This window comes from Nilaparvata lugens, chromosome 2 (genome assembly GCF_014356525.2).
Source record: "Nilaparvata lugens isolate BPH chromosome 2, ASM1435652v1, whole genome shotgun sequence".
Lineage (NCBI taxonomy): Eukaryota > Metazoa > Arthropoda > Insecta > Hemiptera > Delphacidae > Nilaparvata > Nilaparvata lugens.
In genome coordinates, this window is record NC_052505.1 from 57,367,651 (window position 1) to 57,394,918 (window position 27,268).

The 27,268-nt window shown below is 34.3% G+C and overlaps 1 protein-coding gene across 1 annotated transcript in view; it reads right to left on the reverse strand.

The window, feature by feature from the left end:
* Window positions 1-3,631: 3,631 nt before the first annotated feature.
* The window catches only part of LOC111057077 (forkhead box protein O), a 150,320-nt gene continuing 126,683 nt past the window's right edge, over window positions 3,632-27,268 (reverse strand). Inside the window, exons 3-5 of the mRNA XM_039419924.1 lie at window positions 26,782-27,106; window positions 25,271-25,587; window positions 3,632-7,450 (exon numbers count right to left, since the gene is read on the reverse strand). Of these exons, the coding sequence (XP_039275858.1) occupies window positions 25,273-25,587; window positions 26,782-27,106 (640 nt within the window). The 3' untranslated portion in view covers window positions 3,632-7,450; window positions 25,271-25,272. The remainder of the gene's footprint in view (window positions 7,451-25,270; window positions 25,588-26,781; window positions 27,107-27,268) is intronic.

Consider the following 27,268-nt stretch of genomic DNA (forward strand, 5'->3'; position numbering starts at 1 on the left):
CTTTCCTTTAATCAAACAATAACGATCCCAAGGAGTCATTTTCAAGAAACTAGCACAATCTACTAACCGATGACCCGGTTTTGAGCACTTCAGACAATTGGGATTTTTACTAGATGCATCGTTAGATGAATCATTGGATTGAACCACAAACACCTTTGATTTATTATCTTTTTTGTGCTTCATATTAAACGATTCAGTCTGTTTCTCATCAGAAGGAAGAGTCTTAATTTGCTTTTCAATGAATTTGACATAATCGGCATAAGTTGGCATAGCCTTGTCACGTACGGCCGATTCAAAATTTCTACGAGAACTTGGATCCAGCAATCTCAAGCCATGATAGAGGAATATCGAGTCTGACAAATCAGTGAGTCGCAATCTCTTCACTGCATTGATGGAACTGCAAAACCCATCCAAAATCGCAATACAACCTGCCTTTGATTCTGATTTTATTGGACGAAATTCAAAAATTTGTTTGAAATAGGCATCGACTTGCGCTCGTGGATCGTTATAGCGGGTCAATAATGCCTGCCAAATTATTAGATAATTATTAGCCAATGGTGGCAAATGACGACAAATATTTGCTGCTTGTCCAGTAAGTCTACTTACAAGATATTGGACCTTCTGCTGATCGTTCAAACTCTTGTTGTCATGTACCAATGCCTTAAATAATTCATAAAACACCGACCATTGAGTCTGGTTCCCATCAAATTTTGGAAGGTCGATTTTGGGCAGTACTGACTCGGACACGACCGGCTGTGCACTAGCTGCTGGAGCTGCCGAAGATTGAGCAATAGCATCAGTGGCCTCTTTCTGTTTGATAGTGTTAGCCGCTACTTCAATATACTGAAACAGATCTAGATGTGAGTCGTTGAATGCTACAACATGGTCTTTATTCAACTCAAGTTCCAACTCATTAACCACTAATTCTGTCTTTTCATAATCCGAAATGGTCTGAGACACCCGAGGATACAACACTAAAAATTGCTCAGCAACTTTTGGATCAGAGACATTTTTAGACAGGTCATAAATTTTTTGCAATCTGGCATACAATTGTTCCAGTTTAGCGCGATGAACCCTGATTTGTTTCTGTAATTTTTCCTCCATCTTGAACTCATACACAAAACAATTCAGCCCCGACAATACAAAACAACAGACAATAAAACAAGAATGAGTTCAAAAACTAAATGGAAGGAAGAATCACGACTAGTAAGTTATCAAAGTTAAACTTTGATTATCAATTCACAAGACAAGTTACTGCTGAAGACAAAACTATATGATTAGATAATGTTCTTCCAAAAACTCACAAACAAACGATAACTTGTTGAATTGAACAAACAAAATCATGCAGGTGATTAACCTTCACTAACATGTACAATACAAAATGGACAATACAAAATCCAACAAACAAATTCCTGAGAAAAAGAGCACAATGAGCCTAGTTTCAGGAAAATTACAATTTTAACTGAAATAAATTTAATTTCAGACAAATACAAATTGACAAGAAACCTTGCTCTAGAACAAGGCTACAACAAACTAAAGTTGTGCATAGATCAGACAATTCTGAACATGCCAACATTGGACAAATACGAAATTGCTTAAATCCAATGTGTGTGAATTAATCAACAAATTACAAATTTAAATTCATCCCGGTTTGGAGGATCAAAATGTTCTGAACAAAGCTCAGGCTAGAGCTACTAGAGGACTGTAATTTACTATTCAATTTATCAAATACAAACAAGGAGCAAAATTTAATCTTCAATTTGAGCCAGGTTATTGGTACAGCTAAACTCTGCATTAATGAACAATAAAAAGAGCAAAAACTCACCAGATTTAATCCAAATTTGTCTACTTGCCCTTCGAAGCCTTTATTAGGTGTTTTGGTCAGATTTGAGGTGGGAAGAAATCTGGGAAAAAGATAGGTTTTTGCTTCCAGGCTGTTTTTTCACGTTCAACTTGCAGGCTGGTTCTGTACCATGTTTGAACGAAGCTCAAACTGATTCTTTATAAATTCAAAACTGATGCAAATTAATTCAATTTAACACTATTTACGATGTTATATTTATAATTCACACACACGACACTTAAACAATCAATTACTAGAAATTTCCGATGGAAATTACATGACAAAATACAAATTTGCTCTTGCACAAGACGACGGGCTGAAAAATCAAGAACAACGACTGGTCGACTGAACAACAATGACTCGGGCTTTTTTCTCCTTGACAAACCAAACAGCTGGACGATCGACACTAGCGCACAAGCCTGCTACGGGCAGAACTGTAGTCTGGGATTTGGCGCTAGAATTCAAAAATGCTCTGGCCAGACCAGAATTTGATCAAAATCGTTGGAGCCATTTTCGAGAAAATCGCGAAAAACCCTGTTTTTGACAACATTTTCGCCATTTTAGCCGCCATCTTGAATCACATTTGATCAAAATTGTTCCTGTCGGATCCTTATAGTGTAAGGACCTTAAGTTCCGAATTTCAAGTCATTCCGTTAATTGGGAGATGAGATATCATGTACACACACACACACACCACACACACACACACACACACACACACACACACACACACACACACACACACCAATACCCAAAAACCACTTTTTTGGACTCAGGGGACCTTAAAACGTATAGAAATTCAGAAATTGGGGTACCTTAATTTTTTTCGGAAAGCAATACTTTCCTTACCTATGGTAATAGGGCAAGGAAAGTTAAAATGGAGGAAAACGTTACAACTACACTTGGAGGCTCGGATTTATCGAAAACTATGGGAGATATGTTTTAGGAAATGTTGTAAGCCTCAATTTTGAAGGGAATAGTCAGGTCCGTAAGTCCAGATACACTCACTTTAATTGGAAGAAAAGGAATATATGACCATGCCCTGGATCTTATGAGAAATTTGAAAAAAGTACTTCTTATTTTTGCAGTATCTATCAAGGCACTAACATCATCGTTCTTCTCCATGTAAGGTAGTGAGTATCCTAAATAAATGCTGCAAATCACCCCGAAGACCTCTGCTACTGCAGACATTGACAACAGGGCTAACAGCTAGATGGCATTTATTTAGGATTTTCGTTAAATAATAATTATATATTAATTAGCATTTAAATAAATGCATTCTCTATTTAATTCCATCTGTAGTGAGTATCTATTCTATGTGGAGTCACAAAACAGTAACTTCATGGTCGTTGTAATCTACTGAAATCTTAAAAACTGCAAAATAAGAAAGACTTTTGAGAATTTCAGTTGTGTCATCAATGGAATGTCATTTCTACTGCACTAATCACATAATTTGTATGAGTCGCATCACTATAGTTCGTATTTCCATTTACGTATTTCTATAGGTATAATTCGTACTGAACTAATCACATAATTCTACTCTCGCATCACTATAATTCGTATTTCCATTTACGTATTTCCATAAGTATAATTCGTATTTCCATACGAATTATAGTGATGCAAAACTAAAGATGAAATTTTAGTTGTTATCAACATATTTAGTTAATGTTTTTTTCATTTGGTAGGGTATAAAGATGGCGTGGCTGCGAGACACTTTTTTCAAGGTAATGGTGAGTCTAGAACTAATTAGGTTAGTTATAGGTTAAGATGAAATAAAATTCTCACAAGGAGCTATGGACTGGTATTTACTAGAAATAATCAATAATTTCATTCAACAAAAGAATACAGCAATAGAAAATCTTTATACATAACTCTTAAAAAGAAAATAATGACGATTGAATAATCATACATTTTGACAAACAAATTCATCAAAGTTAACTTCTAACGAATAAAATCTAGATACAGTAATATACAACTACTCAATAACTTGAATCTCCTAATCAGAACAAGACTATATTTAAACATTCAGGCATTTCTAAACAACAGACTAATTTAAAATTACATTATCAATTTTGGCATTTTTTCAAATTCAACGTCAAGATATGACAAATATTTTCATCTATTGTGAACACCAACCTCTATAGAACCAAATCATAAGTAGTAATTATTTTACAATTGTAGTAAATAACAATCTGCTGCCAATAAATATAATGTATGAACTATTGAAAATACGTTTACACAGATGAAGCTTCTCTATCCACTTTTCAAATAGGCTGCACATCAATTTTAGGCAGTGAATATCAATTCTAATATAGACAACGCAGGCTTTCATATTAATTTACAGGCTGAAAGGTTTGAAATTCTTGTCATTTAGAAACTCCTAGGAGAAATCTACTCAACATCAAACATTGAAAAGCATATTAAAATCATCTTCTGTCATGGGTTACAAATTTCCCTGGCTGACTCCAATACGCAAAGACATCTAGATAGAAAATCAACTCACATTATAACTTTCATTAATGGAAAGGCATTCATGTATCGATCATGATTTTTGTACTGTTATGTTTGAAGCTGTTTACTGAAGGATTACATTCTCAAAATTCGAGTATTATGATTTTTCAAACCAAAAACATTTTCTCAGTTGAATTCCTTCTTTTGTCCATGTTCAATGTAAAAACTGGAAGAATATTTTCAAATATTGAACAAAGATTTAGCCCCGCTACTACTATTTTAGTGACAATCAATTTAGAAATTTATAAGAGAATTCTATATAAGCATGGAAAACATTGCCTTCTTTAATGAGTAAATTCATTATATTCATCCAATTTTCAAATTTCTCCTACAAGGATTTAAAAAAATTGAATAGACTACAATATACCAAGAATAATTATTCTATCATGTCTGGAAATATGACTTCACCAATTGATAAAGAACTATCAGACATGACAAGAGCTTGGATTGTCAAAACAAAATCGAGAGGAAGACATTTATATACTTATCGAACTTTGAATTGGAATCTCAGTTTCCATTGGAGTAAAATGATTTCCAAGATTAGAATGGACCTTTTATATCATCTCCATTAATAGCAATATACTGGGAGATCTATGGTATTTCCATACCATGCAAATATCGAATAGTAATTGCCTTATCTATTCACTTCTTTTTGAATTTCTCAATTGTTCATTCAAATGCAAAACATTTCAGTCAAATGTAATCCTTCATCAGAGCATCTAGGCGAATAATTTCTTATCAAAAGATAGGTTGATTAATGATATGAATACGATACATCCATTCAATTACAACTGACTTTTTGTACACCCTAAAATCGACTATTGATCAATTCTATATCTTCATAAGCAACATTTAGGAAGCAAAACTCTAACCGGAATGGATTTGGGAAATTTAAGCCATCCACAACCACATGCTACATTTAGAGGCATTTGGCACATTGACATTAACTTCTAATAGATTATTCGAGTGAACACTGTATTAAATCGATATAAATAAATTGAGTTTGTACAAATATTATATAGATTTTGTCAATCTATATAGAATTAAATCAATCATTTAGTAAATCATGAAAAGGTACCATCTCAATACTAATACAATAAGATTCCTTAGAGGTAAGCTTTGTATCTATTGAGCGGCTCCTACTGAGATATCCAAATCAATTTTCCTACTACAGACAAATCGTTTCTTACATTCAACAGCATAACATCAAGTCTTCTACTTACGTATCAAAGAATAATTATTATTAACATCTACCATCTGTCATCGATGATATAGTATTTTCTTTTAGTTGTTAACATCAACATTATTACTAGAACATCAATGGGTTACCTTTCTAAATTTATATAATTATCACGAATCCTAAACATCACAGTTAATGATTAAAATGAAATTCGTCTTCAATTGAAACATCAGTAGTAAAAAGCTCCAACAGGGTGCCATGCTTTTCTTGTACACTTATAGAAGCTCAACTACAAGAAAGTTTAACCAATAGAATCCCACCAAAAGATTTTTTTGAAAGTGGTTGCATCGTGGTTCTATTCGTTCAATAAGTAAAGAAAATCAATTTCACTATGACCTCAGTCAAATGTGTTATGAAATTGGAGTTCTTTGACCATGAATTACAACACAGTTCCATTAACATAACTAATTCCTGTTAAATTATTCCTTTATAAAATATACATATACACAACGAGTAGTCGGTTTGTACTAAAATAAAGATCATAGACTTAGACATAGTGATGTATGTGAGTACAATGGAGAATACTGCCCACTTTCTATCGAAAAATATATCCAGGTACTTATTTACAACACATTTTATCAACTTAATTTTTTCTGTAAAACGTCTATTGGTACAATATTTTTTAAATCTAATGCGTATGTGCTTAGGCAATCAATAGACGATTAGATCAGCAAAGTAAGTTGGAGCTGAGACAAAATAATCAAATAGTAGTATTCTTTTCTCTATAGTTACAGTTGAGTTTAAACATAAACAACTTTTTCCATCAACAGCCTAGAATAAAGACAGCAATGATTGATACAAAATATCAAAATTATTATTTAAAATACACCAATAATTTTGAAATGATGATACCCTTATCAATGGTTTAGAAGCACTGGTTTTAATTATCAAAATAAAATACATATGCCAATTGAGTGTTAATTTGATAGTATAGCATCAGTTTTTACAAGATTGACATTGACTAGAAGTTTCTGTCCAATAATTTGCACCATTACAAACGTGGAATCTGAGTTTAATGTTTGGAAAATTTCATAAACTAACGCTATTTTTTCTAATTCCCAAACAAATACAAATAAAGAAAAGTCTACACATTACTAATTTTTCAAATATAAATCATTTTTGACAATTTAGGCACGGTACCGTACAACAAAACTAGTACTACTGTTCCTTGAGGTAGTTCCTGAATTAAAATAATTCAGTAGTGATTTCAATATTATCCACGGTTTTTATAGTGTAGACCTATTAATGAGTACCATTAATGCACAAAATGCATGAATATTCGAATAGATATGGAGAAATTTTGTTAAAAAATACATTTTGATGAATTTAAAATTTTTATGAAAATCTATTTTTAGTCAGTTTATCAATAGAATCATCACAGATATGCATGATTTAAACAATGTATTATGATTGAAGATCATTGTGATAGAGTACAACCAATAAGGTTCTGGGTAAGGTCACAGAAGAACTATTCCATTTTATCGAATAGCTCCTCTAGGGTAAGATCATGTATGGAGTAGGAACAGTTCCATGGCCCTTCAACAACACTCACTGAAATTCATTAAACCATAAATTATTATCTTCAATAAGCCACAATAACCAGGTGCTTATGTTGGTTTAATTCAATTTAGGTTTTTTGCTCTATCAAGAGTCACTTCTTTGGCCATAGCCATACAAAAATAGTTCTTCTCACGTATCAATATGATAGTGATCATTGCAATCAACCAGTGTGAAAACGATATCGACTGTTAAAATTTTCTGAGCATTATGGTCTTCCAAAACGATTTGGATAACCGGAGTAATAATTGAAATCCTTGCAATTGATTCCACGTAGTGTTCGATTACCATTGACGTACCTGCAACATACAACGAAAGCATTCTTAATTTCAAAATCTAAAGTGAAGAAGTGGATAATAATAATTGATTGTAGACAAAATTGTTGACTATGAAATAGAAAATTTGAGCATATTAAAATCATTTTGAGCATAGATTTAACAATTTTTAAAATTTTATTAATATACAAAGTATTATCATTCAAATTATTATTATTATTATTATTATTATTATTATTATTATATTATTATTATTATTATTATTATCATTTCATTCATCACATGACAAGTGAGTGTTTATTGCAGTCAAAGTCGGCCTTTGGCAAGACTTTGGTGCATTACTAAACTGAAATGTTCAAAAATGATCTCACAATGGATGCTGTGCTGAGAACAACTGCTTTTTCCATGGCATATTTTGCACTTTTCGATATTCCCATCTGACAAAGATTTGCTGACACTTTTCTAGTTACAACTCCAACCGTGGAGATAATGACAGGAACAATTGTGACCTTTTCTTGCATCCAGACATCCTTGTTCTCAGCAACCAAGGGAAGGTACTTGGAGACCTTTTCATTATAATACTAGTCCAAGTTGTGGCAACATGGTATGCCAACATCTATTAGTGTTGTTTCCTTGGCTACATTATCCATGAGGATGATATCTGGCCTATTATGAGCAACTGTTCTGTCTGTCAGCACCGACCGATCCCAATATAACTTATGTGTATCATTCTCCAAGACTGAGGATGGCTTGTACGAGTAGTAGGGCAGCTTCTGATTGATGATTTGGTACTTCAGAGCAAGGTCCTGATGCTGCATTGTGGCGCTTTAAATAGTCAGTAGCTGCCAGTGATTGACATGCAGACATGATGTGCTGAATAGTCTCAGGTGCCAAGCCACAATGTCTGCATGAATTATTATTTATAGGCAGCTTCATTATATGTCTTTGATATTTATATTATTATTATTATTATTATTATTATTCTCTTTTTCACGCAGTTGCGGATAGCTTATACGAAGAGGGGCAAAATTTATGCAACCTCTTGGCATTATTTTCTATTATTGATAAAGTATTTTACCAAGTATGTTGGAGCGTTTGGCGTACTATGCGAGCTGTATCAAGCAGAACATACTTCTGCATTTTCCCTACCAGAGTTTCTGAGACATCAATAACCTTACAGCTCTCCACTGTTGAATTAAGAATCAGACCATTCACAGATATTACGATTGGGATTATTCTAACATTCTTGAGCCCATACTTATCTTTGAGCTCAAATGCTAGCTCTTGATACTTCCTCAATTTCTCACCTCTTGTTCTTTGACAATTTTCATCTGCTGGTATGGCTACATCAATTATCAAGGCTTCTTTTTGATTCATGTTCAACATTAGGATATCAGGCTTGTTATGAATGACTTGCCTGTCAGTGATCATTTGAACATCCCAATGGATCTTAATCTGGTTTCTCTCAATAAATGCAGGAGGAGAGTAAGAATAGTATAGGGGCATTTCTTCAAAGAAGTCAAATTCCTGCTGCAATTCCAGGTGCACTATTTTTGCAACATTATTATGTCGCCTCAAATACTTATTATTATTATTATTATTATTATTATTATTATTATTATTATTATTATTATTATGTGTGTTTTGTCTCCATTTTACTGGGTATGAAGGTGGCATTGGCTATTAAGCAAAATTACACCTTTTTTCTATTTAGGAATAGTATTAAAAAAAAACTCCTAACAATTGATGTTGTGCACAGTATGATTGCTTTTTGCATTAGATTCAACACCCATGCTGACAATCCCAACTTTTTCAACTCATCAGCCAAATCCTTAGGCACCATCCCTGTTGCTGACATCAATAATGGCACAATTGCAACGTTTTCCTGCCTCCACAGCTGCTTTATCTCATCTGCCAAAGGCGGGTATTTGACAACTTTCTCTTCACTATACTGTTTCAAATTGTGTGTAATGGGAATGCCAATGTCTATGAGGAAGGTGGTCTGTTTCTGCTTATCTATGAGTATGATGTCCGGTCTATTGTGGGCTATTGTTTTATCTGTGAGTACTGATCCCAGTACAGCTTGTGAGAAGCATTCTCCAAGACTGCACTGGGACTATATTGGTAATATGATACTGAGCTTGGCAACAGGTTGTGCAGGCATGCTAAGCTCTGATGTATGATTCTTGCTACCTGGTTGTGCCGGTGAAGATAGTCAGTTGCTACCAAAGCCTGAAATGCACTTGCCACATGCTGGACTGTTTCAGATGCCTGGTGGCATCTGCGGCATGTATCATTGTCAAGACCTTCCCGAATTATGTATTTCAAATAGTTTCAGGTAGCAAGACACTGATCTTGGATAGCCACCATGAATCCTTCAGTTTCTGCAAAGATGCCCCCCCCAACTGAACCAAGCATTGGATGATTCCTGGCAAATATACAGGCTATTCAGATCGTCGGCATGGCGTCCATGCAGAGGCTCTTCTAATCACCTTTGGCAAATGGTAGCAATGTGGTCTCTTTCCAATCCTAGATCCACCACTTCAGAGTGACATAGATCGAGAGGTGTATAGCCATCATCAGCAGCTACAACAACCTGATGCAGCAATGAGTTATGTGTGAGAAAGAAGTTCCTGAGAGATTGTACCTACCTCTGGCAGCTTCTGTGGATATCTGTCATACCCCTTCCGCCCTTAGTTCTTGACATAGCCAGACGCTCTACTGCTGATTTTGGGTGATGCATTCGGAATTTGGTGAGAAGCTTACGGGTGGAGCGAGCTAAGTTTTCCAGCTCTGTAGCAGACCATTTCACAACACCAAATGTGTATGTGAGAACAGGAATAGCATAGGTGTTGATTGCTTTGAAAGTGCTCCTCCCATCAATTCTTGAATTGAGCACTGCTTTCACCCGCTTCACATACTCTTCAGTTAATCTCTCACGTATGTCTTTGAGATTAAGTCGTTTGGTCTGCATTAGCCCCAAGTACTTGTCAGCATCAAGCTCAGTCATACAATCGAATGCACCCCCAGATTCGAATACAAAATTTTTTGGCTGAATTTTTCCTCTGAAAACACTCAATGTTTTGCACTTACTCAAGCCAGAGGACATTTGTATATCAACAGAGAACACCTCTGTGAGTGCCAGAAGGTGCCTCAGCTGTCTTTCACTGGCTGCATACAGTACAACTTCATGTCATCCACATACATAAGGTTAACAATGTGTGCTGCAAGTTAGTGCAGCCTTTAATATTGTAACCACACCCAGACTCATTTAAGATAGCAGAGAGAGGATTGAGTGACAGACAAAACCATAGTGGGCTCAGACTATCACCCTGGAAGATCCTCTTTCTTATTGGGATACATGAGCTCGTGATCCTCCCATTTGAACACTCAACCTGCAGCACTGTTGACCAGGATGACATAAGGTGTTTCAATACTGAGATAAGAGTAGTTGGGTGCAAAAACGACCCGAAATGTGCTTTTTGAGAAAACTGAAGTTGAAAATTAAATCAATTATTTTCATATTGTTAAAGATTTAGTAGCACATTGATGTTTATTATTCAAGTTGAATTATTCTTTTAGTAAAGGATAATAATCATAAGTAAATGAAACGTTTTCATTTTGAAACCTATCATGTAAAATAAGAAGTGATGTTGGAGGTCGTTTTTGCACAAAAGTCACTTTCATGTTGAAAAAATTCTCTATGAGCCTGGTTCATTAGAAAAAAATAGATTTGTGGTTCTAGTGAAAAATAATTAATGGAAAAGTCCAGTAAATTGAGCAAAAAACATTACTTTCATTGAAAAAAATTGAAATAAAAAAAATTTCATCAGTCTTCTTGGAACTCTTAGGTTTCAACATTTTCACAGTCTGATTCGTCTTGTGATTCAGGATCATCAGCTTCATTGGAAGGTTGTGGATCTTGTTTGGGCTTATTTATCACCTCTTCAAACCAGGATCTTTCTTCTTCACTCAACATGGGAAATAAGCTCCTCAAATCGTTTTCTTTTGCCACTTTAAGCTATCCTTGGCATGAGTGGAATTCCATTTGAGTCCAATATAATAGCAAGATTGGTGCCCTCATCAAAAAGTTGAATGGAATGAATGAACCATTGTAGCTTCTGGATGATGAAATGGTTCCAGATGGATTGTACTGCAGTCTAAAATATTGCTGAATCCTGAAAGGAGATCCCCTCGAACCAATATTTTTATACTCTTAGAAGAACACACTTAGAGCTGAACTCCAGACCGAGATGCAACATTGGGACAGAAAAAATAAGATTGTGAAGTCAATTTAAAAGATAATCAGCTGGTATAAGAGACCACTGTAAAGGAAAAGATATGACGGTTCATTTAAAACGTTTTATACAAGAACGACCTGACATGACTGAGGTCGTTTTTGCACCCAGCTCCTCGATTGTCCCCGGATGTACCTTATACATACTGACCACTTTGAGTAGCCATGAGTGTGGCACAGAGTCAAAGGCTTTTTGGTAGTCAATGAATGCCGTATTGATATTCCTTTGTTTTTGCATAGCTTTCTCCATGACCACTGCATCTATAATCAATTGCTCTTTACACCCTTGTGACCCCCTTATGCACCCCTTCTGCTCCTCTGCCATCAAACTGTTGTGACCCCCTTATGCACCCCTTCTGCTCCTCTGCCATCAAACTGTTCTCCTGTAGATGGCAGTAAATTTTATCAGTGATGCAGGAGGTTTGAATCTTATAAAGAGTGCAAAGACACGTGATTGGTCGGAATTTGGCAGGGTCTATAGAGTTCTTCTCCTTTGGGAACAAGTATGTCACACCTCTTGAAAGATATGAAGGGACCTTATCTGGCTGTTTCAAGAAAGCCGAGAAGCTGACAGCTATGAAATCATGGAGAGTGGTGAATCTCTTTATCCAGAAGTTATGGACTCCATCAGGGCCAGGTGCTTTCCAGTTCTGGGTATTGTTCACAGATTTTGTGACATCAGCAGCTGTTATCACCATACTAGCCATTTGTTGGACATGCAATAGAGACTCCTCCAGACCACTCAACCAAGCTGCCCCATCATTGTGGATCACCTGCTCAGCCCATATACTCCTCCAAAATATTTCAATTTCCTCCATTTGTGGAACAACCTTACTGCACTCTGTATCAGTCTGTTGTCGACTCCTATAGAAAAGTTTCTCACTTCTTCTGAACAGAGAGGTGTTTTCCTTCTTTTTCTTTGACTGTCGGTACATCCGCAGCCTTTTGACCTTAACAGCCAGCTTTTGCTGCATTGTTATTATTATTATTATTATTATTATTATTATTATTATTATTATTATTATTATTATTATTATTATTATTATTATTATTGTTGTTGTTGTTGTTGTTGTATTATCATCGTAATAGTATTATTCATAATTACAAACATTAATAATACATAAATAAATTATTAAGATCAGCGAATTAAGTAAGTTAGAGCAGAGACAAAATGATGTAAATAGTAGTCTTCTTTTCTCTATGTTTACAGTTGAGTTTAAACATAGAAAACTTTTTCCATCAACAGCCTATTATATAATATATAGACAGCAATGATTGATACAAAATATCAAAATTAGTAAATATAAGTAAATAAATATAAAAAGTAATATGTATTATGTATGTATTATTCATCACATTATTTCAAGTATACAATTTATTGAACACAAAAATATAATTTAGTACGAATTTCTAAAACATTCAAATTCTACTTGGATTCACTTGTTCTTTCTCTCCCTTGCAATAATTGTATCTCTTTCTCGCTATCCTGAATGCACGAATTTGCAGTTGAGTATGAGAATGTGTGAGTGAGGAACTGAAAGATACGTGGAGCAATGGAGGAGTAATCGATGTTTTCAATCAGACTAGCAGTCGCCGGTATATTAGCCGAATGAACACTCGACGAGAAGCTTAACTCTTTCACCGTTTCGAAAATCGTTTGCCCCGGGGGTTGGTTGGGGGGGAGTGTTTGGGGGGGCAGTAGGGGTAAAGGCGCCGGCAGGCTGCCACTAGTGGCGCCAAACTCCCCCCTCCCCTCATCAGCACACCTTCCACCATCCCACCCACCCCCTCGAGATGGCTCTAAATTATCACTAAACTTTACGCGGGGGGAGGGGGGAGTCATGTGGGAGGCAGACCCGGAGAGGAAGAAGACTCATCTCACGATTAGAATATCCCTGGCTTCACTCAGACTCACTGGTAGGCTACCGAGAAGACTCTTCTGCCCTACTTCTTCAAGATTTCCGGCCCGACGACTGGCAAAAAACCCCTCTACCACCCCCCATCTTACAACTAACACCCCCCTCCCCCGTCATAAACCTTAGGACGCCACACGCACAGAGGATGCCCCCCTCACCCGCGAAAAACCCGTAACTCAATTCCCTCAACCATTCGAATTCCCTTTCATAAATTCGAAAAATCCACCCCCTTCACCAATCCATTGATAACCGTCACCACTAGCGCGGTCGAACCTACTCTATCATCCCAGCACTAGGTAGATTGTGAACAGCAAACAGTACTAGTCTCAAAAATGTGTAAAGTTACAACAAACAATATGATAAATAGACACCATTTTGAATTCAAATACCATACAATTATGTAATCTAACGGAAATAATACTTGGAGAGCCAGTATTAATGAATCGATCGGTAATTCGATATCATTTCATGGTGTTTTAATGCAAGCACAGAGATAGCACATGATATTGTTTCATTTAAAATGGATATAGTTTTAGTTTCATTTAAATTGGATATAGCCTACAACTCACAAAAAGCTATAAAATATGGTATAATATTGTGTTTTAAAGCATCTATATTGAAGTACATAATGCATTAATATGGCAGAAGAAGCATTCGAATTTTTCAGTTTAAGCTATATGAATTAATAAAATTGATGTTAAAACGTGCCGATTACTTTCAACCTTCAATGTAATTTTGAACTGAAAAATAACATTGAAACACTTGAAATAACCAATAGAACCAATACTTAGAAGAAATAAAACTAAAGTACTTAAAAGAACCTGACTTCAAAAGCTTGAATAAGGGTTTATCATAGGCCATTATACCACATTGCATTCAAAAGGCCATGCAATAAATTGTAAAAAAATCAATTATAGTTAAATCTGTGTCACAATTTATGAAGTAGACGCCCAGCTTATGAAGGATAGTTAACATTAAAAATACTTATTATTCTACTCTAATAATGGAATGAGAAATTAAATTTTTATAATTGATATAATAACTGACTTTTTTTAAATTTCCATCAGTGCTGTGAGTCAGATATTTTAAATCTTATCAACAAGAAGGTTCTTCTTTGAAGCAGCTTTTTCATCGATCAAAGTAAGATATGGAGTTACATGAATGGATAGAATAAGTAGTTCGTGTATTAGATTGCTATATCTTCTTGTATGTTGATGCTAATAAACAACATACCAGGCCACAGAGGCTCATTGAAACCTCAATTATTTACATCACCTCGATCATTAACTGAGTATAAATATACGTGAATCCTCTAATAACGTAGTTGAAAAGTGGTCTGCAATCACCTTTCAATTTTGAAAGAGTGGAGATGTGAATAGTGGTTTGCATGTATATCTGTAACAGGTGTTTTAATAGAGTAGGCCTAAGCGTTAGTATGAGCTAGAAGGATACTTGCAATAATAGTGGAAACACTACTTGTATACTTGAAATTTTTCTAGGCTACTTAAAAGTATACTTGTATAAGTACTTTAAACTTGAATGCTCTTTGGTATGAGAGTGATCGCTGGTTGACAAGCTAAGCAGTGAAGAGAAACTTAAATCTGGCGTAACAGGACGGTGCAAGTTAAATTGGGAGTTGATCGAATGCAAATGATGGGTAATTACAAGTTATTGGAAACAATTCACCCCGGCAGATTGCCAATTCAACATTATGAGAATCAGCAGCTCTGCACTTCCGTATCAGTTAGTTACAAACTTGTTCTAAACCTGAAATGACATGGAGGTGACCTATATATTGCTAATCTAAACCTTAAATTATCAAATATACCATGAATTTGAAAACAATTTCTCAGTCATGTAGAATTTATAAGAAAAATATCTCAACAAATACGAGTATATTGTGTTGAAGTGAAGAAGTACAAGACTTGACGTATTTCGGACTATTTGTGTAACCTTATCTGAGTTTTAAGGGAAGGAATAGCACAAGGTTACTTTATTTTTCCTCTTCCTTTAATTTTTATGATTTATACTTGTTGTGATAAATGAAGAATAAGGAATTGGATTTTTCTAACAAGAAAATGTTCTGACAAGAAAACAAGAGATGTACAGCTAATGAACCTTCATACGCTTCAAATGTTTTGTTAATTTGATAGAACGCTTTTTCAAACACGACTATAAAGATTAATAAATTAAAAAGGGCATTGCTAACGATATAATATTATAATACGCTAATACGATCACAAATACATTTTGCAAACCAAAACTGTAGATTTTTTTCATAGCTTCTCTTTTCACTACATGATAAGCGATAGTGAGAAGTGACACTTTCAATTTGTAATAATATTTATATTACTCATATAAAGGTTATGGAACAATACTGGGTTGTTCCATTGGGGAACTTTAATTTAATACTAGCAGTAAATCGTGCTCCGCAAAGGTCTGATTAAGAACTTGACAAACTGAAAACTTGACGCACTGAGATCATGAAGAATTTGAAATAGGCCTAATATCACCCTCGCTGAATTGAGAATCTACAAATGATTCTCTTTTTAACTGCTAGTTAAAAATGTCAAGTTAATCCAGTAGTTCAGATGCGTCATTCCTGAATTTCCTATCCCGTAGCCTACGTGTATAAGCCAGTTCTTTCCTTCATTACATTATAGATGGACATCTACCACAACAACACTTTTACACCACCACACAACAGTAAGCATTCAATGCTTTAAATTTCTAATTTGTATTTCAGAATATTTTGTGAGTTTTAGTATTTTTCACAAGCTTCGTGATCAAAGCGTGACGAATCATTTGCAGTACTGTAAGTCCGTTAGTAGCTTGAAAAGATATTGGAGAAAACCGATACTACCGACTGACAACGCTTTTGTTATGAAATTTCAGTGTTACAAGTCACAGACGAATGTGAAGCTCAATGCTTGTTAAATCTTGACAGCGACTAACAAGTCGTCGTCATTCAAGAGACGCCACTTCTAGGCCATTCACTCATATTTCATATAATGGAGATCACACGGGTGCGAAAAGGCTCCTTATAATTTATTCCGGCTGCCAAAGGTATCATGTTTAACGATTGTCAATGAATCACACACAAACCAATGATTCTGATTGGAGCCATCTCGCCTATTGTGCCTGTTATCGCCTAATGACCTATTTTGAAGCCCACCGTTTTCAAGGATAAGGATCGTGTCAGATATTTAAAAAAAAAATAATTTACCTAATATAAAAACTGGAGGTGATTTTCTATTTGAGTGTTCCATTATGAAATTGGATTGGATCTCATTAATCATTTAAGTTACTATATATGATAGGTACGTTATAAAAGCTAGCTAGCTTATAAATTACACTAATTCAAAATTCATCAGAAGAAATATTACAATAAAGCTAATTCTTAATTTTATTCCACTAAATATGATGAATTAAGATTGAAGAATGAAGATTGAATGTAATTTGAATTTCGATAATATAACATTGTAATGTAATTAAATAAATCGTCGGAGTTTTAACAACTAATTTGTCAATTCTTACAATCGATAACTGGTTGAGTTATGTGATCTCGAATTTCAATCTCGATTTTTATGAAGAAATATTTGAATTAGGTATTTTCACCAATCATATTTATAATGATGATGACTTCAAATTCAAGAATATCAATAATAATAATGATTGACAGCTTTGGTCACGAACTAATTTCTTATGTTTTCTCATTCAGTTTAATTGTTAAGATTTTGATAAGTCGTCAAAAAGTAAAAATATAAAAATTTATAACAAGAAACTAATAACACAATTTACTTTGCTTAATTATATTTATTTATCATATTCCAATGTTTTTATTTTAGTTTCATGATTTTATTTCACTTTCACGAAATTTGAGTGATCACGAAATTTATCCCAAGAAACTTATCCAAAAAAAATCTGCTTATGAACAGTTATCTGTATATGCTATTAATCTGTTCTCGTATGAGTATGACGGATGATAATTTTATCAAGAAAAGGTAAATGAGAAGTTAGCATTATTATCCTACCTTAATTTATAATAGTAAGGAGAATACTTATAGTGATTCGGTAACCAAGGTATCAAGTAAAAGATAATGTCTCATAAAAGTCATTCAATAATAATCCACTACTAATTTATTGTTTTATATTTATAGTATTTATTATTGTGTATGTATATGATGATTCATATCCACTTTCAAATTTTCATTTTGAAAGTGGATTTAAATTTCATTTTGAATTTTCATTTTCAAATTTTCAAAGCTTCATTTTTCAACAGTCAAATGATGAGATCAGTGCAACATCAGTGATGATAAATCTAGTTATGAAAATTGAACGATAACGCATTACTCAATTTATCTCTTTTAATAATATAATAGCTTACGAAATAGAACCGGGTAACCTCGGCTCACTCCGAATGTGAACTTTGTGTGAATCAGAAGCGACATTGGACATTCTTGTGAAACTTTCCGCCAATGAATGGAAAGCATTTTGGCGACGTGCCACGAGGAAAATTTCAGTGCATTCCATTACTTGCTATTGTATTATTCACTTCAAACTTTCAGCAAAGATTGAATGAAAAGCATTATAATGATATTCATACTATTTAAAGGGATGCTGACAGTTTTAAGTGAATCTCACTATATATGGCTAGTCGAACACATACCGAATGCAGGATACATAAAATACAATAATTATTGTCTGGTGCTCAATTTGTAATTTATACATCACTAGCAGAGATTAAAAGATAAAATTATATTTGTGAAACATTTATAATCTAAATCCTATCAAAATTGTTATAATCGTTTTTAAGATCAGGCCACAACTTGACATGAAAATTATTAAGTCAAATCATCCAAATAATTAATTATTGGTGTGTTGGAAGTGCTCTGTAGAAGAAAGAGTAGTCTAATTGCGGCGAATTTTGTAGGATAAGAGTCGCCCTCAACCTTATTCATTGGCAATTAATATTTCCCGTTGACAGTTATCAAATTAGCAGTGATCATGTTATTTTTGCTTTGGCAATTAAAGATTAAATAGCAAATTGGGTTGATTCGGAATTTGATGACTCTGGTATCCATGGATCTCTTGCTTATTCTAGAATTTTTGGCATAGCCTGTCACTTACTTTTCGTTTCACTTATCCAAAAGTGTAATAGCAGCCAATCCACTGATTCTTTCTTCCATGGAGTCCATTCATACATAAGAGTCCATTCTTAATAGTATAACATTTATTGCAGCTGATTCTGATTCCACATGTCCTAAACTCTACAATCATAAATATTGAAGTGTATCATTTTAATGTGAATTTGCATAGATCTGAATAGAGTTTATTCAATCGCTTTGATTATTGACTACCATTATATGATTTCTTCCTTTGAACTTAGCTTGAAACCAAAAGCTTAGGGATGAAAATTTGGATGTAAACTAGCATGTAACTCAATTTAACTTCTTTCTAAATTGACAACTTTAGAATTTACTTGTTATCTATCAATATCAATAGGTTTGTCTTGTGTCGTAATAACATCATGAAAGGAAATAGGAGCAGCTGATGAAATATTATGTTGTTTTTTATTTAATTTTTAGCTGATATTGAATTATGAAGATATCAGGCCCAGTAGCACAAAAGCATGTTCAATTATAATCAGGATTAAATTTCATGAGAATTGATCAGAACAGGGGTTTTTTCAATAGAAGGCTTCTCTGATTGGTTCTCGTGAAATTTAGTCCGGATTATGAATTAACAGACAGTGCAACTGTCTCTCTCAAGGCCATGGCTGCATACAAACATAGAGCAACAGAGGAACCAATACAACAGAAGCTGAAGAAATTAGTCGCATTTCTATCACCTCACAATGAACATTACATTGAACTACCATATGTTTGGAGAGATCGATTTTTAATTTCTTTTGCTATCATCCGGTCACTTTCTGAACCTATTCTTCCAGATGTTCCATGAATACTGTAATGTTTTAAAATAAGGTCACCAAATTTGGTAACTCAACTACAGCTATGATATAATCTTTTTCACTTGCTCACAATCTCTTACGTTTCCAACATACTATGGAAAACCTTTTTCTGATCAGCTGCTACTTGAGGGACCAATAATCCTCTCAGCGAATTTTCCCAGAGTTGAAACCTGTTCCAAAATAATGTTTTTGTTTCAAACCCACTATATTCCTGATTTAATAAAAATCGTTAGAGCCGTTTTCGAGATCCGTCCGACATACATAAATATCCACAAACACACATATTCAAACAGAAATTGCTTTCTTAGTATAATTATTATTGACTTCAATGATTATGATTTCATTCAATGAAAGCTTCTTTCACATAATAATAACAGCTGGCATCAAAAGCAGAAATGTCAAACATGATTGAAATTGAAACAGTAGCGGTCATCAACATTATTTTCTTCATCTGATGTAAAGTAACCAGATTATAGTAAGATTCATATCAATGTGTCAGCATTGTTTTAAAGGGGAGCATTGATGCTATTAATGAGGAATACTGACAGTCAGAGAACTGTTATACATATTCTCCAATATTTTTATCGAAAGCTACCTTATATTTTCTTTGGTAAAACAATCAATGTTTGTGAATAATTGATTCATGGGAAAAGCGCCTTACTTCTATGCAAGATATTTTCACATTAGGAAAAGCAACAACAGCTATTAGGCCATTTTAATAAATAACCCCTTTCTTCCGCCCAAGTTAAATTTTGGCCGAATTCCCTCATTCTTTACAAACAGATTCCACAACGGACACTCCTGAAGTTTTTAAAATACCCCTTTAAGCTGTTTTCGCGATCTGTCGGATATAAAAACAAAATTAGTCTTGATAGAATAGGATCAATTGATAGAAGCAACTCCCGTCATAAAAGTTTGTTTTATGAAAAATTAAAAAAATTTATACTCCCAGGAATAGCACTGATTGAAGCAGCAGTGCCCAATCAATTTGTTCTCGATGAATGCATTTTAATTGATTCTTCAACTTGGTACCAACCCAATGAAATAATCTCAACTTAATGCCAACCTGACAAAATTATTAAATGGTCGCCAGTTATCAACTGTTTCGAATAGGTACTCTCTCTCTAGATTATAGTTCTATAGTAACATATGATATGGACATTTCAATTATAATTATTAAGAGATTGGGAGAAGAAGAATATACATGCTAAAAGACGAACTTATAACCCTTAAAAACCACCCTTAGAGTTGAAATATCGCCAAAAGATTTCTTAGTGAGCACCTAGGACGTATAAGGAAGCTATATTCCAAGTTTTGTTGCAATCCATCCAGTAGTTTTCCAGAAATCGTAATCAGTGAGTCAGTAAGATAAGAATTTTATAAGTATAAGTTGCATCGATTTGATTATATACACATACCTTACCTAGGTTATTAAAAATTGCAATCCAATCAATGTGAAATCAAAAAATCGCATCTATCGAAATTCGGGAGATGAACAATTTAAAGGCTGAGCCTGGTTGTTCACCCTTGTACTCTACAAATCATTTTTCCAAGTGTAACCGAATACATGAATAAATCAAAAATACGTTTCACAGTCAAATTTAATTAGCGTACTAGACTGAAACATGGATTGCACTTTACGTTTCGAGTATTGCAAATAATTTTCTGTGTTGTTTTGGAAGATAGAATGAATGAAAACTATTTGAAATTGTCACAGTAAGTGATTTATTTGAAAAATTCCATCTAGTTTTGGTTATTACACCTTTCTCATTCAAGTCATAGGGTTTGGAGTCATAAATCATGAGCCAAATCATTCCTCACATACGTTTAACAATTGTGAGTTTTCAAAGTGTCAGTTGTATTATGTTAATTTGATTTCATAAGAGCTACAATATTGGCCATAATACTATAAGGCAACCAGGCAACTATAATATTATCAAATTTCTTATCATTTATGAGTAGATGATACGATTAAAACCTAAACATTTCTAAGAATCACTGAAAAATGATGTTGTTATTCTGACTCATCACCTTCAATTCAAGACGGACTTTTGACAAGAAGAAAAGTAGAGCGAATTTCAATGAAAGTCCATTGTGCCTTCCCGGAAGAAAATTGATTTACACATGATTGGATTAATAAATTAATTTATCCTATATAAAGACTAACAAGAAGACTAACATCGCTCATGTTAGATTCCAACGTCTAAGCCTTTAACTTCACCTATCAAAATACGTGAAAAAATTTAAAAATCGAGAAGATTTCTTCCCTTGAGAATGCATATTCTGTATCGGAAAAGAAAATTAATTACAAGACCTCACATTAATTTTGTACGCTTCATCGGTACAAGCTGCCAACATCCCTACGTTTTTTGCATCAGCATTTCTTTACGCAGTCAGCCTTTGAGTGCGACCGTGGGGGGGGGGGCTGGTTGAAAAAGCCCTTCCCCTTCCACTATTAACAAAATAATCATTCAACCAGTCTTCTTCAGCTTACCTCCCTCTTCCTCGTCTTATTAAAGAATCAATTAATACATTGTAGGATATAAATAATTACCCCGTCACTTGGAGCTGCTCAAACAAGTGTACTTTGATAAGCAAAAAATCGTTCATAACAGCTAAGTCACTTTTTTAAGCTGAAATTGAAGAGTTGAAATCCCTTCCACGCCTTCGCTCAGCTTGCTTCATCATTATCCCATTATTGAGAAAATTGTAATTAGTTTTCCACCGAACCGCCTCTCTCGTCTAGAGAAATGTTTCAGTGAAAGATATTTGAGAAAATCGATTTCAGCAGTAGTAATTTTTTGATAACTAATGACTTGATGAATATATTTAAGATTCAAATTTCATTTCTGATAGGAATAATATTTACAAAGAGTAATATAAGATTTACAATATAACATCATACAGAATGTACCTATAAATAATACATCAAATGGAGAATCAACATTTTATAACATAACTACAGTAGAAAAACAATACAACACTGCAAATAAATTTTCTTCCTGCACTGCCAACAGAAGATATCCGTGAGTGTTGATAGTGATACTATACTCGAGTACTGGCATACTTCGAATCTTTAAAACATTCAAACAAACCCGATTTGAAAATTTGTTAACTTTTGAAAGTTGAAATTCAAAAAGACTCAAATAGAAAAATGCAATTTGAAAATATACAGGTTCACTCTATTTCAGAAATAAATTAATGTTTTTCAGACTGGATGAATTATTTAAAAAAAAGTACTTGCACTTGAAAAACTGTAACTTACAAACCTACAAGCAATTCTTGGGTTGATATTTATTATTAAGATTAAAGATTATTGATAATTTAATCTTTTTGGTATGATGATATTATTATTGAAAATAATAATTAGTAAAAGGAAAGCTTCTTCTCTCACAGTCTAAAGGTTTGGAGTTTATCGAAAGTTCACTACTAAGAACCATAACATTAGTGTGTTATTTATTCAGAATCACAAACTTCAATTTGGATGATACCTCTTCAAAAGACACAAACGTTTATTGAGTTTCCATCTAATTCATTTGGCATGCTTATAACACATAAGAGATAACAGGGGCTATATTAATGTGATAAGACCGACTAGAATACTTGGTACTTCAACTAATAAAAAATTGATAATATACGTCCAATAATCTCAGACTAATGCATCATTTTTCAAACTTTTTCTCGTTTAATTGCCTGATCTTCATTGAAATACAAGTATTTACAATCTTTAAAGCTCATACAACAGTACAAAATGTATTTATTTAGTAAATTAAAAATGCATCACGACAGTGTAAAAGCCCACATTCTACAAGTGTTTAAAAACATAAAACTACAATGGAGTAAGCACCCATATTAATTCAAGAGAATTCATACAAAATTGAGCATTGCATGTAACGGGTTCAAATATAAATATTCTCATTAGTAATTTCTGATGTTTAGTTTATTGTTTTCTTCTTGAGCTCGATTGAAGCTTATATATTTAAAAATATATACAGTATTTTCTAATAAAATATAGCCTTAACATTTTACAATGATTCGTTTTATTGCGTCAATTGACTGATTATTCAACAAAATAAATGTACCGTATAGTGCAATATTTATTTTTTATGTTTGTTTTCTCTGATAATGGTGATAATGATGTAGCCTTTGCATGAAAATCATCATCCATCTTGGACTAGACTTGTAAAGCCTGAAAAGCCTTTTTGCATGAAAATTGAAGATAAAATTGGATTATGCTATGTGAAGCAAAAGGTGACTTTCCTTGCCTCTATATCTCCCATCCTCGGTACATTGAAAATATTGCAAAATCTTTGTAAAGGTTTCAATTCAACTTAATGGTAAATAAAAACGTTAAGGCTTGAACATAATATCCAAATTCCTAAATTGTACGAAATAACGACCTTTTCAACACAGATACATCTAATAAATGCAATGCCTCAAGGATAATGGCAACGCCACTAAGAAGTGCTGTCAACTGGTAATCCCGAATTAAAAGCAGTGGAAAGTCAAAAGAAATAGTCCCAGTTGCATCGAATTATTAATTGCTTGCATCACTGCTTCAACTATGTTAATATTATTGATAAGCGTCTTGATGCTGTGGAAGGGGTTAATCGGTCCATGAATTGGTCCAAGTGTTTGTGAAATTACTTTGTTCTTTATGGTGGAAATTAAATTTATTATTCATTATTCATTAACTTGTCAGACCTCGACTGTAGTAGACGCTGTGCAACTCTGCATTGACTGTGTTGTCCAAGTGAATAAACGAGTTTGAAACGCTGATATTTTGTCTATAGATCAAAACTTAGTGGAACGACGAAGGTAGAGTTTATCAGAGAAGGTAGCAGAGTGTTGAAAATAATGCATGTATTTAAATATGTCAGAACATATTGGAGCGGCGAAGGTAGGGTAGAATCATAGTGAAAAGGATAGCAGAAGATAGTTGATGTTACCTTTTCTCTATGGTAGGATGTAGCAGGTAGCGAGACGATCCGCTACACATGCATTAATTGGAACTCTTTATTATTATTATTATTATTATTATTATTGTTATTTCATCGTATAAAACCGTAAACTCTGCCACACTCTACCTTCGCCACTCAACTAAGCTTTGATCCTTTCACAAGCCAGCAGCTTCATCTCCATTTATATACAAAATAAATAGAGGTTTACTGATATGTAAATTGTTTTTTGAACAAATAAACAGAGTGTTTAACGAAAAAGTGTAACAGCTGAAGACCATGAATTCTACGTGGAATTTGCAATAGAAAATCACTAGTAAATTTTCTTATATCGACCTTACTTTTCGAGATATTTTTGGAAAACGTCAATAACTAGAAAACTATCAGTCAAAATATAATTCGCAGAATGTGGTTGGGAAGAAAAAGGGAAGATTCATATAATTTTTCTCTTTGATTGACGTTTTAGAACTTGCTATGAGCGTTCAAAATGTTGAAAATTGGCTTTGAACTCGACGATTATACTTTTCAACTTTGAGCGCTCATAACAAGTCTAAATCTATGATGTTCGACTGTTACACCTGTCATGGGATACTCAGTATAGTTGTATTATACGTGTCGTTTTCTTTCTATCATGGAGAAATACTACATACCTACCGATACAATCAAATTTTAATGAAAATAGAAAATTTTTGTTGTACTAACCGCTAATGAACCCAGGACTGGCCGGAGTAGACAGGCGGCTGGCTAGCGGTGGCCGGATCCTGCTGTTGTTGCAGTTGCAGCTGTTGTTGCTGTTGTTGCAGCTGCAGCTGCTGCGTGAAGTTGAAGTCGAGGCTGCCCTCCATGCTGAGCTCGTGCTTGATGACCTCGTCGACGTTGCAGTCGAATCCGTCGAACGTCTCTATGTTGAGGTTGAGGTCGTCGATAAGGGACGGGTTGAGGGCGCCCATCAGCTGACCCATCACCGTTGTTGCCGGCGGACTGGGGCTCGGTGACTGCGGGTACGACGGTGAGATGCTCTAAACACCACAACACAATCATCCATTCACTTATAGTTGCAGTCCTCACAATGATAACAATGTCAATAATATTATGATACTGAGATTATAGTATATCTACGTTTATAAGCTGTTCAATACAGTATGCAACATGTTGTTTAGTCCAGTTCAGTAGTAATATCGGGGGACCGAGCTTCGCTCTGGAGTACAAAAGCATACAAATTTCATAACGAAATAGGAAATTATGATATATTTATAGTTTATAGAATGATATGCTATGTTTGCTACAATATTTGTTAATTTACCATTTACTATTCTACACTAATAGCATCTAGTTACTATTTTGGACTTTTTAGAGTAAACATTTAGCCCAACATTCACTATATGATGAAGTTTTCACTTGAGAATTACTTCTAATTCTACTATCCAGAAAAGGAATGTTATTCATACACTATGAACACTGAAAATTTATGGTCATTGCTAATACAAATGTCTCATCACTTTAAAAACAAAATACTACACATGCAAAGGCTAACCAACAGCTCTGTGCATCTGCTAGAAAAAGTTTTAGTGTTGAAAAATTAAATAAAAAGAAAATTTAAATATTTGATAAATTTGGAAACATCACGAAAATATGTTTCCATTTTGAATATAATTATTATTTTTTATTAATTATAATCAATTTCACCTTTCAAACACTCAAGGTTTCTTCATTGTTCAGGTCGTGTTTTACAGTTTGGCTATACGTCAGCTTGTGAATTTCGGGGATGATATATTATGATTTTCCATATACGCAATCGCTCACTTATTTTCATATCCAAAAACGACAAAAATCGCAGCTTTCCAAGGATGAATTATCCTTTTAATGTCGTTCAGTGAGTTTTCCTACGGATGAGAGCTAGTGCAATCGAATTTTTATATCATAAACCTACTATGTTCCAAATTTCGTAACTATCCTTAGAGCCATTTTCGAGATCCGGTTACATACAGATTTATATAATTATATATAAATTAAAACAGGAGACACAAGACATAGATAGATTGAAAACACTTAAAAACTTACATTAGAAACGGAAATTTTCGGAAAATGAGTTTCCTTCCTCAACCGAGCAGTGAGTGGGTACCTCTATTATATTATATTACTATATATATATATAATAGTAATAATAATAATAATAATACTTGAGAATATAACAGGAAAAAATTCTTGTTCACCTGTTTGGGAGTGGTTTGGTGGTTACAGGCGCAGGGCTGCTGTGGACTGGTGTTGTGTATTGGACAGTGGTGGGGCGGGGGCTGCTGGGGGGTGTAGGAATGGTAGGGGGGCTGGTGATAGGGGGGCGGTGTGGGGTACATGAACTGGGGTGGCGCAACGGAGGCCTCGGTGGCGGGAACCCCCAGGCGCATCGTTTGTTCGAGACTGCCGGCCAGTTGTTCCGGGTTGTAGCTGTAGGACGTCCAGTCCGTCTCGACGGCCGGAATCGGCGACAGGCGTCCGCAGCTCGATGCGTTCGACGACGCTCGGGGTCGGAAGTCGGGACTGTTCAACAATTTTTTTTTTATTTACGATACAAATAGCACTAATGTAATAACATTGGTAGATAAAATAGTAAGGTAGTCCTTGTGCTATTTTTCTTCCAAATTTATAGGTGATGACACAGTCCAAGGATAAGGTTAGAATTAATTAATAGTGGAGTGATCC